This window comes from Pan troglodytes, chromosome 9, assembly GCF_028858775.2.
Source record: "Pan troglodytes isolate AG18354 chromosome 9, NHGRI_mPanTro3-v2.0_pri, whole genome shotgun sequence".
Lineage (NCBI taxonomy): Eukaryota > Metazoa > Chordata > Mammalia > Primates > Hominidae > Pan > Pan troglodytes.
Window position 1 is genome coordinate 102,304,130 of NC_072407.2, and position 20,654 is coordinate 102,324,783.

General features: G+C 36.8%; 1 protein-coding gene across 1 annotated transcript in view; it reads left to right on the forward strand.

The window, feature by feature from the left end:
• CNTN5 (contactin 5) overlaps nucleotides 1-20,654 on the forward strand; it is a 1,335,093-nt gene that overhangs the window by 1,201,478 nt on the left and 112,961 nt on the right. The window contains exon 16 of the mRNA XM_024347391.2: nucleotides 4,752-4,872. Coding sequence (XP_024203159.1) covers nucleotides 4,752-4,872 — 121 coding nt within the window. The remainder of the gene's footprint in view (nucleotides 1-4,751; nucleotides 4,873-20,654) is intronic.

Genomic DNA, 20,654 nt, shown 5'->3' on the forward strand with positions numbered 1-20,654 from the left:
CTGTCTATGTATTATTTCCTTATCATAGTAGGGTACTTTAAACAAATTACCAGCTGGGCATGGTGGCTCATGCCTGTAATCTGAGCACTTTGGGAGGCTGAAGTGGGTGGACCATGAGGTCAAGAGATCGAGACCATCCTGGCTAACACAGTGAATCCCTGTCTCTACTAAAAATACAAAAAATTAGCCGGGCATGGTGGCAGGCACCTGTGGTCCCAGCTACTCGTGAGGCTAAGGCAGGAGAATGGTGTGAACCCGGGAGGCGGAGCTTGCAGTGAGCCAAGATCGCACCAGTGCACTCCAGCCTGGGTGACAGAGCGAGACTCTGTCTCAATTAAAAAAAAAAAAAATATCCTCTTGGAAAAAGAAATACTGTTACTAGGAAAATATTTTAACTCCAAGTTTTTACGTCAGTAACATTAAACTTATCTAAAAATCTCTGTCTCATGGCTAATACACAGTTATTTATGCTAGATAAGATTTAGAAAACTAAAAATGCTTAATACATAAAATGCTTAATGCTTTTCTACAATAAGAGAGAAAGGATGTGTAGGAATATTTATATCTAAAATAAAGCTAGGTATTTCCACAGCTTACTCTAGCTATGGAAAATATTGATACCCAGTTTGCTAAGAGAGTGAATACCAATTTAAAAACCTTCCTCTTGGCTAAGAGTGCAATTATAGTGCCCTTCAACAGATAAATTTTATCAGACACTTACTATATGCCAGACACACTGCTATGGGCTTTACTCACATTATCATATTGAAACTCTGAGAGAAGCTCTGAGCAATGGAGTGATTTTCCCAAGGTGAATATCTAATAAGTGGTAGAGCAGGGATTCACACAATTCTGTCATTCTAGAACCCACATATACTCTTGAGGTGTTTTTTCCACTGTCTTTTTCCATAGTCTTTTTCTCTTTTCCTAACTTAGTAGAGAGGAAAAGGGGCAGCAGGGCCAGAGGTATTGTCAGCTACACACAGGAAAGGAAGCAAGCCTTCATGCATTCGTCAGCTCGCTTAATGATCCTTGGCTGCACTAGTGCTAGCTCGGCTTTGGGAATGCCCATTGTGGACCTTGGGGGAGACATCTACGAATAGCAAGTGCTGATTCAGAGACATGAACAAAGTGACATTGGAGCATAAACAGAGGGAAAGCTAAGGAAGCCTAGGGAGAGAGAGTCCAGAAAAACCTCTGAGCTGTGTCTAAAAGAATCTTTCCAGGAAAAGAAAAAAGAAAGAGCACCTGCAACAGAACAAAAAAGCTATGCAAACAGGCTATGGGAAGTATGCCTATGTCTAGGTGAATGTAAGGTTGGTGTTGTAGAATGACAGGATTAAGTTGCAGGAGGTAGAATCATGCTCTAAAGAGCTACGTCAAAATAAGAAGTTTGGACTGTATTCTAAAGGCAACAAGAGCCAGCAGACACTTTGAACAGCAATGCTAAATAAGCTTTCATTATTTAGGAATATAATTGGCAGTCTTACGTTGGATGAGCAGGATACTTAGTCAAAATGCGAGCTAAGAAAGAATTCGACTTGGGTGGAAAGACAGCATTTTCCTGTTTTATTTCAGTCATTAGTAAATGTCACAGTAATCTAGCAGTTGCTCTAATGAAACGATCTGACCAAGACATGTAAATGACATACCCCTGTTGCTGCTCTAACAGAGAGTGAACATACATCCTGTTTCTTAAAAAGCCTTCCTTTATTTACTCATTCGACAAATAGTTATTAAGCTCCCACTATGTGGCAGGTACTATGCAAGGTTTCAGCGTGTTGTGTTAAGCACCGGTTGTGGCAAAATTCATTTGAAGCAACAAGTAGCAGGATTTGTTCATAAGGTCAATGAAAGCAGAAAAAAAAAAAAGACAGAAAATAAAGCAAGTGTCAAAGAAAGCAAGAAAACAAAGGGTAATTCCTAAGAGACAAAAAGTGAAAATGAGGTTTAAGTTTAAGAAAGCAAGCATCTGCTTTAAGTAACCATTTCATTAAAAGTGCACTAAATTGTGGAGGTTCTGTCTCAGGAACTGCATACTGTGAGCTGAGATTTAGTATAATGGGCTCCCACATGAATTCCTCTCATTACGTCTCTTGAAAGATCAGTAAATCTACTGAAAGGGTAATTTAGGTTTAGTGTTCACAATCTATTCTTTTTAACTTTTAATCTTTCCTGTTTAGGATGTTAAAAATATGATGCAGATATAATCTAAAAGAGAAGAATTGGGCCCAAAATGAGACGATTTTAACTCCTCAAATGGTCTTGATATTGACAGCTATGCCACAGGCTGTAGAGTTTTTGCTTCTGATAGATGGTGATGTAGCTTTGGCCAGTTTATAGAGCACTGCACACTATTAATTTCGAGAACCAAGTAAAGGACAACATAGAAAAGATAATCTATATCTCGCTCTCCTGAATTCCTTGGACATTTTTGTGATTTTAATTACATCTCTTCTTTATCTGATTAAACTTATTTTTCACTGTAATTCCATGGAAACAAACAGGTTTGAGGAATTTTGTCCAGGATATATATAAATAAATTATTTGGGAAGACGAAAGTCTGGAAAATGAGACTATCAGTTATGAATTACAGGAATGTGATTTTATGACATTTTTCAAAAATATGAGCCTGAAAAATCACTTATAATCAGTACTTTTCTGCTAAACTGCCACCAGTATGGTTTGTGATATTAAAAAACAAGCAAGCAAATAAAAAAAAAAGCCACAAAACAACATCAACAACAAAAGGCACTATCTTTCAGACAGTGCTATTTCCAGGAAAAAAAATCAAATCCTCCCTGATTTCTGAGGCCTCACCTTAGATTTACCTTTAGACATAGGTCCTATTCTGGGCCTGTAGTGTGCACAGCCATTCCTGATTAATTGAGTACCCCATTAAAAGACCTAAGAAATCCAGAGAGAAAGAAGCTAAAGTGGGCCCATCTTACCCACAGTGGCAAATATAAAAAAGCTCATTCATACAGTATTAAATTATATTGATTTGAAACTAAATTATTGTTTATTAACATTTAGAGTTTGCTTTTATTTCCCCATTTAAAAAAAAATCAAAGGTTTTAAAGTTGCTTTTTCTGATTTGAGAGAAGTAAGCACTTAGTCTAGTGAAGAAGAGAAGATGAATTCAGTTAGGATTTAAAAGTAGCAATTTATCCCAAAGAAATTAGCAGTGTAGGACATTTACTGGACAAATATCACATTCCTTGAAAGAATTCTTATGACATTTTAATGCATTCTCGCTATGAAGCATGTCCTTGTAAATGACTAAACCAGACCATGTCTTAACAATTATTTCATGAGAGAAAACTTCAATACCCTCAGAAGTTCAGATTATAAGACTAACAGGAAGGCAAAAAGCAAAACACAACAGAAATTAATTACCAGAAATAAATGATCTAAAACATAGTATATAGTAATTCACTGAAATAAATATTTATGATTTGAGTGATAAAAAGTTCACAATGACTTTGCACCCTTTCTATGAAAGCTAAGAGAAAAAGAAAATTCAAAAGATATCTGGAAATTTGTCTAGTTTTTATGATTTTCATAAAACCCACTGGTCTATCTCAAAATAAAGGCAAACAACTAAATTCTTAAATAATTATCAGGATACTGACTACTAAGAACAAACACATCGCTTTTTAAAGGTCTGTAATCTGGGATGCCTCTCTATGACTTTCATTACATATTATTTCATGTGCTCAATTATTGTTAGAGAAAATTTTTGAGTTCTTTGATGTCATTTCAAGCAGCATGCATCTTATCTTATTCCAATCATCGTTAGATTACAAAATGGAAACTGAAGGGAATATTGGAGTTTTGCTATGTCATTACCTGAAAAATAAAAACCTCCTGAGTTATTGTAAATATCAACCAGATCTTTACATGATCACGACAAAGGAAATCCATCTTTCCTGATAGAGTAAATTAAAGACAACATTAAGTAATGGAAGGTTTGTACCAGCCATTTTAAAGTGTAGGAACATCACCTATCCCATGAACTAAAACATTTAAAAGATATCCTCCATGGTACTCATTGATCTCCCTAACTGCAGTTTTTCTTCAACTGTGTTCTAATCATCTTGCCCCCAACAAGAATCAGGTATTTGGAGCGTCCTTTGTGTTTTGTAACTGCACTGATTAACAAAGATTCAGGCTGACCCTGATCCATGATGGTAGTGCTTATGGGAGGAATATGTCTTTGTTAAGTAAAGACACACGGCTTTGGGACCAGCACTCTTTCAACTGAGCACTGTCTCATTCTGTTGCCTACAGTGTTCTTAGGAAAAGAGCCATGCAATAAAGTAACGAGATAATATTTTGATTGCTATCTTTTCATAATTCATTTCCCACAAGTTGCTGTTCCTTTCAATACGATTTTCTTGCCACAAAATACACCTGTCTCTGAATAGCAAAGCAACATTTTTGCTCACGGATTATTTCTCCTATACTTTTAAATATATGAGTTTGTGCATACTTAAATATTTTTAAATATCTTAGCTGCTAAATCATTATATGCAATATTAAATGTTCAACCCCTTTATTAGCAATTGTTAAAAACAAAACTTCTATGTGTTCCTTAAAAAAGGGCATGTTTGATTTCTGAATTGTTGTTAGATAAACTGTAAGGCCAAAAATGGGCCCTTTTACTGAATATGCAAAGTTCCCCCTTAAACCACCTTGAACTAGGCAGATTTGCAACATTTTAAACTGGCACTTCATCCCTCTTTCAGCAAGCATCCTCTGCAGATTTAATGATCAGGAACATCCTTCTGATGCATGCTGGGAGATATGGCTGCAGGGTACAGACCACAGCAGACAGTGTGTCAGATGAGGCAGAACTTCTTGTTAGGGGTGAGTATGCTAATAGTGCAGTCTGAAGATATGATCACCATAAATTATCATACAAAGGAATTTAAATGCATGGACTTTGAGCACATCAGTACTGTGCATTTTACTTTCAATTTTACAATATATGTTATTTTCGCTTAACCTTTTGCCTTTGAAAAAATTACATGGAAAACTGCTCCTTAGTAACAGATGAAAACCACCAAACTAACTTCAGAGTCCAAAACACCTTTAGTAGTAAGTTGTCACTAAGTGTTTAACCTAATGCCAAGGAAATAATCTAAACAGTTGAGCTACTAAGTCACTTGGACTACAGAGATAAAATTTGTGTGTGTGTATATATGTTTTGCAAATGAAAAGCTAGTGGAACCCCCAGGCATTTTTTTCTTCTACTACTTCTAAGTTGGGCTTCCAAAAACAGAAAAACTGCACGTGTAAGATGGTGGCATTTGCAATTGTTAAGTGACAAGGATTTTTTTAAAGTCTGAAAATGTCAACATACAACCTCTCTATGCAGAAATGACAGTTAAATGGTTTCCAGTTATGAAACAGTACACCAAATTCTGCAATCCTAGGAAGCTACATCTTAAGCAAATGACTAGAGCACCCATTTCCTTTAGCACAGTATTCCACAGTATGGGAAATAGAGATCATAGCATGCATTTCCTTCCGTCTTTCCTTCCTTCTTTCTTCCCTGCCTCTTTCTTTCCTTTCCTCCTTCCTTCTTTCCTTTTAGCTTTGTTTGAAGTACAATATTTCTACATTTTCACCAATCATAAGCATACAGATGTATAACTTAATGAACAATGACAAAATAAACACACCATATAACTATCATTCAAAGTAAAAACCAGAACACTACCAAGATCCCACCAAGTACCTCTTCATTTTTCATCTAATACGATTATATTTTGAGTAGTATGAGTATTGCATGCTTAGATCCCTTGTATGGTCTGTACAGATAAAAACATTATCATCTATAGCAAGAAACTATATTTTAGATTAACTGGTCTTTTATTCATCTGGACTCTTACAATTTGAATATTAAAAATCTTGAACAGTAAACATAAGGCATAGAGTGAGCCTCATCATCTCTATGTTTTAGTTATATATATCACCGAATGTGTATGAGTTTTGGTAGTGCATCCATCATTGGTTCAAGTAAAATGTTTTTAAAGAAGTGTGCTATTGGGTGATTGGTAGTTTGTTCATTTTTTGTGTGTTTCTGTTCAGAAGGCTACTTGATCTTTTCTTCAAATTTATATCTAGCATGTATATCTGTGTTACCTTATTATAAAACACCAACTTTTTAAAGTATTCATCCTTTCAATACATTCTATTCCATTTAGCTAAAAATTTCTCTTTGTGCCTTCTGAAGTTACAAGACTCATGGAACTGCAAACCCTACACTCAGTCAAATTCATAGAAATTTGCTTTCTCTTGCTATGATCTGTTTTAGATTATGTATATTTATTCTCTGCACTTGCCTAGTAATTTAGAATGAAGCTCTTAAAATTGGAGCTTTCCAAATCAATATCACAATTTAGAGACTGATAAGAAACCAGGTATTTTTACTGGACTATAGGGGGTAAATTTAAGTGGCAAACTAACATTCTGCTTTGTAAGTAAAATTAAACTCAACAGGTTTTAGAATATAATTCAGGTTCAGCTTTCATGTTCTGCTCTTTTAGCCTTTGGCTTTATGCCTAGGAGATGATAAAATTCATAAATTTTCGGATTATACCCAATAGCAATTTCAAACAGGTTGCTATTGTCTGAATATTCATGTAACATTCAGCCCAAGCTTTCACTTGAAGTGAGTTTGATCAAGTCACCACTTTTCTATTATATATTTGCATTACTTTTCTAAAATTAGTAAAAATATCTTGTCATTTCTTCCTGGTGAGTTTTAGACAGATTTAAACACTGAACTAAGAGTTCCGGTTCTCTTTTAAAAAATTTTGTAAGTTTACAGCTCCTGGTAATTCAACAAGCTTTGATGTTTGAATATTGCTGTTTTTAATGTTGGCTTGCGAAATAAAATTTGAAATAGTTTTACTCTGCCAGTCTCCCTTCTCACACTCCTCCATTTGTTGGTCTGTAAACTCATGGTATTCTAATAGTATATACCACAGGACCAAAGTTGAGCATTCTAGATGGAGCTTTTCTGATGATGGCTACAATTCTGGCAGCAGAATACTTAAAGCACAATTATTCAAATATGTGTCACAGAGAGATGGGAATATTAAAAACAATTTCCCCATTCATCTTTTAGTAGAATACTAAAAATAGATTGGCTGAGCAGTTCACTTTGCTCAATGTCTTCATCACAAGGAACGTACTTGGATGGCAAGGATTATGTTCTTATGATTCTATTTCAGTGGAAATTTAAGGGAAAAAATCTATGTTCTCTCTGATGGACGGGAGCAACTTTTTTATTGTCTTCCTTCCCATGAGAGATAGTCTATAAAATTATTTTATACATTTTACCAAATCCTGCAATTCTTCAACCTTGCCGCTCATGAACACTAAATTGGAGCACAGGTTTGTAGCCACATGGCCTCATCATTGCCTGTTTAGAATCTGAGTGTTTCTGAGTAGTAATGTTCCCTGATACTCTCCCCATTCACTACTTTAAGGACTATTTTTTCCTCAACTGCTTGTTTGCACTTTTTCCTCATTTTGCTTGTGAATGTCAGTGCCATTATTCACCTCTATTCCACTATGATCACCTTTCTCCAAAGATTGCTTTTTTCGTAAATAATTACCTGAAGCATAAAGTCACTTGCTTTCCCAAATTTAATATTCAGTGAACCAGCATTATCACAGCACCATGCATAATCTGGAGAACCATAATAGAATGAATATGTTAAAAAATTATTTTGCTGAAATATAAAAGGAAATTAAAGCCACACCTGGACATCTGTGCACCATTTTAGTCCCTTAAGTGTGCTATAACAATAGAGAAAGCAAGACTAAATACTGCTATAGGGAACCTTTTTAAAGATGAGTAGAACTCGATCATGCTATTAAGAAAAGGGAGGTAGATATGTAAGAGATAATCTCACTGAGGAGGATATACAAATTGTTAAGAACCGATATTCCCAGACAATATCAGAAGTGATCAAACACAAAATAAAAGACTCTGGAGAAAGGAATATTAGTTTTTTGTTATTTTATTTTACAGAAATTAATGTTAGAAGTATGTTTTCTAAAGTAATTATAAGGGTAGGAAACTGTTTAAAGAATAATATGTGCTTAGCTAAGCTAGGGTAACTAGGAGTGACAGCATGATCTTTCTATTCAGAAGAAGTGATAAAAATTCACTTTCTCATACAACTTCTCTATTTGTATTACTCTGCTTCTTAGTACAAAACAGTAGGTCAAGGAACTTTGGGAATAGTCAAAGAATAATCAATAATCTCTCAAGTCCTTCTGAATACACAGCCTTTCCTCAAACTTGAACAATTTTCACTTCCTGAATTACAACTTACATGATGAATCCAAAGTGTATTAATAGTTGGATTTGAAATGAATGAATTAAGCTCAGGATGTCACTTGTTGGGAGACATCTAACTGCTTTCAACCATCCACCTTGAACCCCACCCTATCACTTCCTATTCCTAACAGATTTCAACCTGTCTTTCAATTGAACTTCCTTCATCTGTCCAATCAATTCAGTTCCATTTATTATTTCAAATAATTATTTATTTCCTTGAATATCTAACTTTACTCTCTCCCAACTCAGCCACTTTTCACTGCAAAACTAAAATCATTAAAATTTTGACCGTTTTGTCAATAAAATAAGTCTACAGGTATTTGCTTATAATTTGCTATTCATTTGTTCACCCACCTATTCATTCAGCACCTGCTCTGTGTCGGGCATTGAAGTCGGCACTCAGAGTGGAGAGATGAGGAAGCTGAGGTCTCAGCCCTCGGGTGGCTCTACATCCACTAGTCCTCCAGTGTGAGATGCCTTTGGAATTAGGGTGAGATGTACCATGGAAGTTCACCTGCGTACATTCTCAGGGTCACAGAGGAAATAGCGAGAGACTAAGATAAAACATAAGCAGAGCTGTGGGGCTGGATATGTAATCTGTGAAGAACAATGCCAAATGGAAACACAGGACCCCTTGTTCAAAATTATTAATAATTTCAAGACAGTGACAGAAAGGCATTAATCTAAGCACAGGGCCCCGAACTTGGAAGTTCGCAGATCTTGAACTACACAGCTCACACACCCAGGAAGCTAGCGCTAACTAATTATATATTCATCTACAGAAATAAAAGCATTTTAGCAAACAGAGGGGGCAAATCACAACAAAGTAAGGTTTTTTCATCTATAAAATTAGAATATCAGAGCCTACATCAGCAGTTTATTAGCTTTTTACACACACACACACACACACACACAAAATATTTATTTTACCCTATGAGTCATATGTTGAAAGATTTTGTTCGTTGTGTTGATGTAATCACTAATTTATGTTTCTATTTGAATTCCAGCCAAAGCCTTCTATCATCATAAGATAGATAATGTTACCAAACTATATAATTTAATTCCAGCCAACATCAAAGCTGACTTACCTTTTAGCTAGTTGTAAAGTATTATTGGTTTGTTTGTTTCAAATGGTTGAAAGTAACCTGAAGACACCAGTTTTTACCTGGATAGAAACTAATTTAGGAATCTTTGATTAAATATCTCCAAATTCTGTCCAAGTGCTAATCTTTAGTGATTCTCACTAGCAAGAGAGAAAAGTTTGAGTTTTCTGCCTATACCCTTGGAAAAGATGCAAGTACTATCACTTTCCCAAATGCAATGGGAAAATAAAGCTCAGTGAAAACCTTGAGCATGTTTCTAATATATTGTTAGTTTATTTGAGAGTTAAAGCAGTATTAATGTGCTGTATCTTCACATCTCTCACTGCACTACCCTTGTGATCCAATTAGATTCTAAATTGATGTAAATGTCTATTTTTAGCATATGGCCACTTCTGAATGTTTCCAAGCTTTAAAATGCACAAATACTCAACACAAACATCTTTGGAGCATAGAGGTTGCGTAGTTTTCCTTTTCCACCATTGATCTAATATGTAAGAGCCTATTGTGCTTGGAGAGTGCATAAGCCTGAAGGCTTGTGGTTGAGTAATGATTTGAACGCAAAAGAGTCTCCAGTGAAAAAGACAAAATCCAGTAGTTATGAAAAGCAAAGCTTGTTTTGCTAATATGCTGGTATTTGGAGTCAAAAAAACAATGACAAATGTTTTCAGTATAATTTTTTAATCCTAGTTAATATTAATACTAAATACATTTGCCAATAATATTTTAGAGAAGAATAAAATTTATTCAGCTAACATAATTATTTTTCAATATTTTTGAAAACTGTAAAACACAGCTATAAAATGTCCTTCCTCTTAAAGAAAAGCTAATTTCATTCATGTTATCTCTTATTGGAATATTCTGCACTATTGTAGAAATATTAGATCACTATTATTGCTATTATTGTATGGGATTATTTAAATAGCTTATACCAATCACTTTTCTATCTTAGACTTTCTCTAATTAGTGTGATTGACACTTATAAAATTTCTTTTAGACACTGAAAAGCAGTTGTTTCTTTTCTCTTATGCTTTTCATATGGTTGCTTGCTAACCTGTAGAACTCTTAAACTGACAAAAAAGTAACATTTTTTTGTCAGTCAGATGTTCAGATTTTCTACACCAGCTTTAGTTTGGCTCATTGAAATAATAGTTACCTGAAGTGATCTGACTGGCCAAAATGATTAAAGCAGTTTGCATGCATGTACATATATATCTGCAAATATGAAATGAGAAAACAGATGAATTGTCATTGCACACAGACAACCAATCAATACAAACTAAATCTCTTGTATTTTATTCCCCCAAATACTGAGTGCCTGCCAAAAGCCAGACTCTTTTAGGCACTGATATTTCCGTCAACTGACTGAGACATTCTCAGGTTTCTTGATGGGAGTATTTTGCCATTTTGAAACAAATATTCTGACTTCACTCTTCAAATTTGAGAAAAGTTCTAATCAACTGAGTTTTAGATAATACACATTTGGATTTATAAATTGTAAGATGGAATTGTATTTCACTATATTTTGTCCCACAGACTTAACCTATGTTTCTTACACATCCATCCTAATATAAAAATACAGTCACTTCACATCTGTGTAAGTTTGTGGAGATAAATTCTTGGTGTGTGGGCTTATATTTTAAAATCCAATTTCATTCACTGTTTAATGAGTGCTTACCACATGCCAGGACAGTTCTAGAGTGCGAGAGGGAGACATGGTGGGACAGGATTGAAATAAATGCTTTCTGATGCTATGGGAAGGAGTTTAACTCTTATGCTACAAGTGATGTATATCCATCAAAGGATCACAGCAGGAAAGGGACAGGATGAGATGTGTCTTTAAAAAGACCATTCAGGAAAATGTTGAGTGTTTTAGAGGACACTGTGACTAGTGGCTTGCTAATAAAGCAGATGGGACAATAACGGTAATCTTGACAAGAAATAAGAAGGGTCTTATAAAAGGCAATAATAGAGATAGGAAGGGGTGTGTATATATTCAAAAGATAGGAAGGAGACAGGATCTATAGAACTTGATGGCCCACTGGATATGTAAAATGAGAACGAGAAGGCAAAGAAGATTGCCAATTGCAATGCTTGAGTGGCCCATCAGAGGGACACCGTATACTCTAGTTAGTTAGACTAACAGAGCTCCAAGTTATACTTAGAGTGTCAAAGTAGTTATTAATGAGGCCCCTTTATCCTCAAAATTGTCCTGGTTTAGAAGATAAATTTTATGGTCCCCTAATAGAGAATGATCATGCAATCATAGTCATTCATGATCACGTTTATATAATCAGAAAGATGTGGAGATAAGTGGATTGGTAGTAAAGGTATAACATTTAGGGCTCTCCATTCTATTCTATTCTAAGCAAATAGTTGTGTAGCTGTGGAGCTCAGGAGAGAAACACTGGCCTTGACATCCAGATTTGAGCATTGTTCACATTTTAAAGTCAGGTGGGAATTAAATTAAAGAGCCTGTGAAGGCCAGGCACAGTGGCTCACACCTGTATTCCCAGCATTTTGGAAGGCAAGGTGGGCAGATCACTTGAGGTCAGGAGATCGAGACCAGCCTGGCCAACATGGGGAAACCCTGTCTTTACTAAAAATACAAAAATTATCTGGGCATGGTGGTGCACACCTGTAGTCCCAGCTCCTCAGTAGGCTGAGGCAGTAGAACTGCTTGAACCTGGGAGGGGGAGGTTGCAGTGAGCCGAGATTGCATCACTGCACTCCAGCCTGGGCAACAGAGTGAGACTGTCTCAAAAAAAAACAAAAAACAAAACAAAGAGTCTGTGAAGAATAGGAAGGGGAAAATGCTGGAATGGAGTGCTGAGAAACATTAACTTTGAAGAGGAAGAGGAATTTGAAAAGGAGATGTGAAGTTGCTGTCAGAGACCAAGAGCTACTATGCGAAAACCCAAGTAAATATAAATCATGGGGACAAAGAGACAAGAGAAACAGAGGAAGGAGAAAATGGACAACAGTGTCAAAACCAAGTAAAATACGAACCAATTCACATATCAGTGAATTAAGAAACTTGGAAGTAAATGATGGCCTTGGCAAGGGCAAGTTCAGAGGAATGATGGGCGTAATAACCAAATTATGGTAGATGGAGAGATGCAAGCAATTATGTGTGAAAGCGCAGAATCTTAAGAAAATCCTTGGCTTTTAAGTCCAACAGACTGGGTCACATACCCACAAGCTCTTACTAGTTGTGAAACTTTGTGTAAGTCATTTAATGTTAACCTTGTTATCCCTTTGTTCATTCAATACTTACTCATCAAACATTTATAGAGCACATAGTATGTGGCAGGCATCGAGCTATGATCTAGCTAAACATGAACAACTTTATTTTAGGGAAAAACACATCTTTTTACAGCATAATGTGAGATGTGCTGTTACCCATGTATGAGCAGCACATTTTGCTCTCTGACCATCAGCTTCATTACTAATAATAAACATAGCTAACATTTATCAGGTTCTTCCTATATGTCGGGCACTGCACTAAAGGCTCCATATTATAATAATTGTTTCACTTTATTTAGCATATCACATAAAAACAATATGAAAAACGTACTATTTTTAGTTCCATTTTGAAGATAAGGAAGTCATAGAGAGGTTTAAGAATGTCACTTAAAACTCTCTATGTTAAACCACAAAATGTTTGAATGTCACTAACAAGTAGAAGAATAGTGAGCAGACTCCAGGCAGACCAGCATTTTAAATTACTATACTGCCTTCCACTGTCAATTGCCAGATTGTTTCAATTTCATTGATCATGATATCCCCTAGAACCATTTAGTTTCTGATACACTATAGTTCCTGAAAAATAATACATGTTTGTGGAAGGGAAGAAAAAAAGGAAAAAGAGAGAGGTAGGGAAAGAGTAGGGTAAAAGGGAGGAAGAAAGAAAGGAGTACTGTAAGAAACAAGAGAATGGCGTGACAAACTTTGCCTAGGAGTCAGAGAATTTCTATCAAGATGATATACTCACCGCAACTTAAGGATTTGTCGTCATTTGCTAGCCCAAGAAAGAATGAAGATATTCTACATTAGCTTGTAAAGACAGCACTTTTTCATTACCATCTATCTCTAAGGATAGGTCTCACATTCACAAATCCTCTAAAAGTACCTAATCTTTGACCACATGACCATGAGACAATAGTATTAGTAATGACTTTCTATGTTACACCTTGGCCTAAATAACCACAAACCTTACTGAAAAGTCTGAACTTCCTCTGATGGCCCATATCCTGCCATGCATCCAAAATAGTAAATTCTACCGACTACTTCCTCAGAAGATCTTGTGGGACTTCTTATATAGGTGCCGTGGGTTTTGCTAGAAAGGAAGAACTTCGTTGCCATTGCTTTTGGTGTTTTAGTCAAAAAGTCTTTGCCCATGCCCAAATGGGATCTAATTAAACTAAAGAGCTTCTGCAAAGCAAAAGAAACTATCATCAGAGTGAACAGACAACCTACAGAATGGGATAAAATTTTTGCCATCTGTCCATCTGACAAAGGGCTAATATCCAGAATCTACAAGAAACTTAAACAAATTTACAAGAAAAAAACAAGCCCATCAAAAAGTGGGCAAAGGATATGGACACTTCTCAAAAGAAGATATTTATGCAGCCAACAAACTTGAAAAAAAGCTCTTCGTCACTGGTCAAGAAAGCAATGCAAGTCAAAACCACAATGAGATACCATCTCATGCCAGTTAGAATGGTGGTCATTAAAAAGTCAGGAAAGAAAAGATGCTGGAGAGGATATGGAGAAACAGGGACACTTTTACACTGTTGGTGGGAGTGTAAATTAGTTCAACCATCGTAGAAGACAGTGTGGTGATTCTGCAAGGATTTAGAACCAGAAATACCATTTGACCCAGCAATCCCATCACTGGGTATATACCCAAAGGATTATAAATCATTCTACTATAAAGACACATGCACACGTATGTTTATTGCAGCACTATTCACAATTGCAAAGACTTGGAACCAACCCAAATGCCCATCGATGATAGACTTGATAAAGAAAATGTGGCATACATACACCATGGAATACTATACAGCCATAAAAAAGATGAGTTCATGTCTTTGCAGGGACATGGATGAAGCTGGAAACCTTATTCTCAGCTAACTAACACAAGAACAGAAAACCAAACACCACATGTTCTCACTCATAAGTGGGAATTGAACAATGAGAACACATGGACACAGGGAGGGGAACATCACACACTGGGGCCTGTTGGGGGTGGCGGGCTAGGGGAGGGAGAGCATTAGGAAAAATACCTAATGTAGATGACGGGTTGATGGGTGCAGCAAACCACCATGGCATGTGTATACCTATGTAACAAACCTACACATTCTGCACATGTATCACAGAACTTAAAAAAAAAAAAAAAAAGAAGAAGAAGAAGGACTTCTGAATAAAATGCCACCAGGAAAATTGAGCACCGATAGACTTCTTTCTGCATAATCTCTTCTCATTCTCTCATTTTTAAATTTTTTGCAATTGCCCCAAATCTGGGGCAAAACCAAAACTCCCACATGCCTGAAAATGTGCCTGACCATTCCCATTACTAAAATTCTTTAACTCTTTGATATTTGTTGTTTTTGCCTACTTATCTGTAAATTATACCAAGTGTCATGAAAACAAAACAAAATGGCCTTTAATGTTAAAAAAGATGGTCTTAAACTCATCAATATTAAGCAAAATATTGGAAGTACATTGTATCTGTTCATTTGTTTGAATTGTTTGGAAAAATCATCCCATTTATTTATATATTTTGTACAGACACATCTAAAATCAGACTTTTTTTTCTGAACGCATTCTGTTTCCTGTGACTGTCACCTAGACTGCTTTGGCATGCCTTTTGAATACTGAGTAGTAATTTACTGTCATGTGATGTAGGAGATCAGTCAGAGTGATGGAGAAACTATAGGGAAAGGAGCAGGCCTTCTGAAAGGTTGGAAGGCTCTGCATAGCTTCAGGGAGAATAGCTGAAGGCAGCTCTTCTCTGACTCTGAGGCAGAGGGTGAGGAGTATGCTGAGGGAGGAGGAGGAGGCGGTAAGGTAGATGATGGTTCTTCCTCCCCTCCCTTTTTAGGCTCTTCCGTGTAGAGCAGGGCCAAAGCAGCCCTAACTAAGGCCCATAATGTTAAAGATATTACTGGGACCCATTGCCCTTGTACATTATGTCTTTTAAGATTTCTTCCCACTTGTTCCCAGAGCTCTAGGTCTAGTGTGCCTTCTTCTGGGAACTGTGGGTTATGGAAAAACAACAGTTTGCATTAGGTCGCTTAATTGGGCTTCAGAGACCAAGGCTCTGCTAGCTTTAAGCAGCTGTTTCAATACTTTTATATACTGTTGTCCCATGATGAATGCCCTCGAACTTGGAAATCCCCAGTGGGTACCAATTACTTACTGCCCACTCACTTCACTTTCGTTTTTGAGGGTTCCATCACAATCCATTGCAGCATTCCTCACATGGGGCACCACCTGCCAGGTCTGTCCCACAGACCCTGGCCTACGAATGAAATGAGTACTCAGACACAGGTATGCAGTGTAAGAGCAGCTAGGTGATTGCCTGACTCTAGTGGCCAGAGAGGAGCCCTGAGAAGCTGGAGCTGCTTGCTTTTATTCAATGCAGGCACAATGCCAAAACCTGGAGTCCATATAACCTGTAGGTAATTAACATTTATTTTTCCCTGTTGAGGGAACATCACATGCACGGATGATCAAAGGTCAGTTCCTGGTCAACATAAATAAACAAGCCTGTTTAAGATAAATTCCCCCACACTCCCTTGTACCTACTCCTTCTTTAAGCACTCACTCACTGGGGCAGCGTTAAGTCCGGTCCTGCACTCCCAGAGCTGGCTGCTCTGAGAGAGAGGACTGTGGGCCTTCCATCTGACCGAGGAAAGCCGCTGGCATTGCCCCAGTTTGGAACAGGACATGGAGGCTGGCCCCTCATGAAGTTTCCCGCCTGACTGCTTAGGGGATTGCCATTTTTATCAAATTTTGACTTGCAGAGATTTGCCCAATGTTTCCCCTTTTTACATTGGGGGCATATAAAAGGGGGTTCTTTTCCTGAGTGACTTTGGTCTTTACTATTGGGGCATTCCTGCTTCACATGACCTGGCTCTCAGCATAGAAAACAATTTGGGTTTTTCTCCCATTTCACTTTAGGAGGCTTTAATGCCACAGCCAATATTCTGGCTTTGTGTGTTTCAGTCTCCACTAGCTGACATGCTCCTATAAGTTCCCCGACTGTAGCTGCCTTTCCTCTGATTGCCTGCATTGCCTTCAGCTATTCTCCCCCGAAGCTATGCAGAGCCTTCTGGCCTTTCAGAAGGCCTGCTCCTTTCCCTACAGTTTCTCTCACCTCTCTCACTGATCTCCTACAATTGTAAAGCCTGGAATGTACAGCCTTTTAGGGAACATACACTTCATATGGCCTGTTTTTGACAACCCAAATGTGGTCACCAAGAAAGAACTCCGCTGGGCGCGGTGACTCACGCCTGTAATCCCAGCACTTTGGGAGGCCAAGGCGGGTGGATCACGAGGTCAGAAGATGGAGACAATCCTGGCTAACACAGTGAAACCCCGTCTCTACTAAAAATACAAAAAATTAGCCAGGTGTGGTGGTGGGCGCCTCTAGTCCCAGCTACTGGGGAGGCTGAGGCAGGAGAATGGCGTGAACCCGGGAGGCAGAGCTTGCAGTGAGCCGAGATCACAGCACTGCACTCCAGCCTGGGCGACAGAGCAAGACTCCGTCTCAAAAAAAAAAAAAAAAAAAAAAAAAAAAAAAGAAAAGAAAAGAAAGAATTCAAGTTCCAAGTAGAAGTTACTCTGAAAGGCAACCCAGTGACTGGTCACATCTCCTAAGAAGACAAAAGTAAAATTGGTAAGTTCACTCTAGTCTCTATTCCCCAATCGTATTTTATTTCAGTCTGTGTTCCAAAATACTAAATTCTTAATTATTTTCTTGATTTGGTATAACACTACATACGATGTAGTCTGGTCCCAGAATGCTTCTTCACTGAACAATACAAAATCCATGCAGATTGAACAGAGGAAGGACTAGCGTTAATTGGAAGAAACTTTTGCTGACTTTTACTGCAGATTGAATTTTGTCCTCCCAAACACCTGGCAAAGGTAATGTCTCCGTTTCACTAAGTACTCCTTAATTTGGAATTACAAAGACGATTAGCTCTCTAATGAGTTACAGCAAGTGAGGTGAAAGAGTAGGGGAAAAAAACTGAACACCAGATGATTCTTTTTAATGCCAAGAAAAAAAAGGCTTTTTCTTGGTTAAAAATCTTTTAAATAAATTTCTCTCCTCTTTCATTTTGCAAAACTAAAATGTATAAATATTATTGCTTAGTTTGTATGGGAAAAATCTGATTTCATAGAACATTACATGTAAAGATTGGCTGTCATGAGTACATAGGTCTCTACTCTGTATTATTGATTGAGTATATCAGTAAATTTACCTTTAGAAACTTATGAATCTGCTGGGGTACCTAACGAATTAGGAAGATGGGAAAAATAGTTCCTAGCTTTAGAAAAAACAGTTCATTATGAAAGAAACCTCTACAAGATTCAAAATGGGTAGGCATTGTAAAGATGAGATATAAAGGGTAATTCTCAGGTTATTTATGGGAGTGGAAAAGTAAAGGTGCATAAATTCAAGGTGAGCAAAAAGTAGTGGAGAAAAGGTCTGCTTGTATCTTTGCTGCAAATGTAGAATCAAGGTCTTTGGATTACCAGAACATTTAGCACTGGGTTTAGTCTATTGCTGATACTTAATAAATATTAGTTGAATTTCAGTAGTCTAATTAAATGACTCAAAATTTTTAAAATGCCTGATAATCTGTTTACCCAACCAATCAGTATAGCATTAGAAAAATAACCCAGGATGGGATTTTATTCTCACTCTGGCACTAATTAAATAATCAGGCAAGTCATCCTACCTCTTTTGGACTTAATCTCCTCACTTGTCAAAAAAAAAAAAAAAAAAAAGGAGAAAGAAGAAGGAGAAGGCGAAAGAGAAGAGGGAAAAGGAGAAGCAGAAGCAGCAGCAGCAGGAGGAGGAGAAGGGGGAAGAGGAGGAGGAGGGGGAAGAAGAGGAGGAGGGGGAGGGGGAAGAAGAGGAGGAGGGGGAAGAAGAGGAGGAGGAAGAAAGAGGAGAGGAAAAAGAAGAAGAAGAAGAGGGGAAAATAATATTTAATTTTCTGGTTTACATAAAAGAATGAAATGAGGTTACAAACAGTAAATTGGTTTTTGGTAACTGGTAGATATTGTTGATATTCTCAAATCTAGGAAGAATTTCCATGTCCCTTAAGATTAAATAGCTGAACCATTGTTCTTTATGGTATTCATAGGAGGGAAATAGTCTATATTTCTCCAATAGGTGATCTATGCTCATTATCTATTGACAGAAATATCCAATAATATTCTGACTGTTGTGTCCATCTTATTTAATTACAATTTGATAATACATTCTAATGGTGATAGAGTGCATTTTGACTACCTCTCCTTCCTCAGGCATTTGAATACTGAACATGTCTCAGATTGGCACGTTGATAGGCTTGGCATAATTGGGTTCTCTGTCAGTTTGCTGTCATTAGGATGAGCTGTGAATCACCATTAGGGCCATCTCAGTATATTCGGTTAACTGAGCTGATGAAATCTTGCATTAGTTTCCTGAAGTTGGTTGCACATATTAACATCTATTTATATTATTAAATATTCCATTGTGTTGACATCCATCCTTGAGCAAAATGTAATGGATATCTTAGTTTACAGAGGGACTTTTTCATGTGTGAAGTAAACACTGAAGAGCTTCAAGTGTAGTTAAACAAAATCACCAAGAAGATATAATTGAGTAAAAAGAAAGTTAAATATATAAATTATATTTCATTCTAGATAAGATGTGTAGACCACGTCATATTTAGAGGTCATAGTTCAAGGGTACTGCTTTCATATCAGTGATAATCATCACTATATGCCTATGTAATAGTCATCAGGTTTATATCACATAAAATAAGAAATATTTATTATAAAATGGAGCTAAATCACAGTATTCAATATTTATAAAATGTAAATATGCATTCTGTTAATGTTTACATAGGACTTTGCCATACCTTCAGTTGACAGTAAAGCAATGCAAAATTTATAATAAAGAGTAGAAAGCCTTTCAAAACACCACCAATGACACTAAAAGATTTGAAAATAATTGCAAAATAGAATAATCAAATAAAATAGTCAGATTTTTTAAACAATAAAACCGAATAGTGTGAATGACTTTCAAGTTATTCTAGAATTGTCTTTAACTGTAAAACATTCCAGGACAAACATACAAAATCTCAAGAAAAGGAAATATTTTGCACGTTACATAGGGTAATTATACTGAAGTGTCAGCATTCTCATTTGTCAGCACTCTGATTTGGTTAATTTAAATATTCATTAATCACAAAAAAAGGATGGCATAAAACAAGCCTGCTTGAATTATATGTTTTGCTCAAGAGGTTATTGATTCATATAATTATTTCTTTCATACCAACTCAAGAAATAGAACTGTTATTAGTAAACTTCATTTGAAATACTTAATCACTGTTGCAAAGATGTTTTATCACCTGATCTGTATGAATCAGTAAATCAAAGCTCACATATTTGTCTCAAAACTTCAGCTCACAGATGTTAAGTCAAGATAATAAGCAGCATCAATCATACCTCACTGAACAAGATAGTCTGCATTACAGACACTCTCCCTGTAATCCATCCATTATATGGAACATCTGTTACAAATTATCAACCCCCCCCCCGCCCCCCCGCCCCCCCACCCAGGGACTGCTCTATTTAAATGCTTCTGCAATAGCCCACTGTCTCCATTTCTTCAAATGAGTTAGATGGTGGCATCGGGATAGTACCAAGTTCACTGTCACCGTATGACAGCAGTCATCTTTCAGTCTGTGCTGAACTCCAATGGCACACTGCATAATGGTAAATGTTCTTCCTACAGTTGTATAGCAGAAATCCTCAGAGCATAAGCTAGTAGCCATCAGGAAACCACTGACAGTTCTTTCTCCATTATATATCAGTCATTGCCTAAGTTAAGCACTTAGTGTGTAACATTCATTCTTTTTCAAGTCCTTAGGAGAATATTGATTTGCTCATTTAGTTAA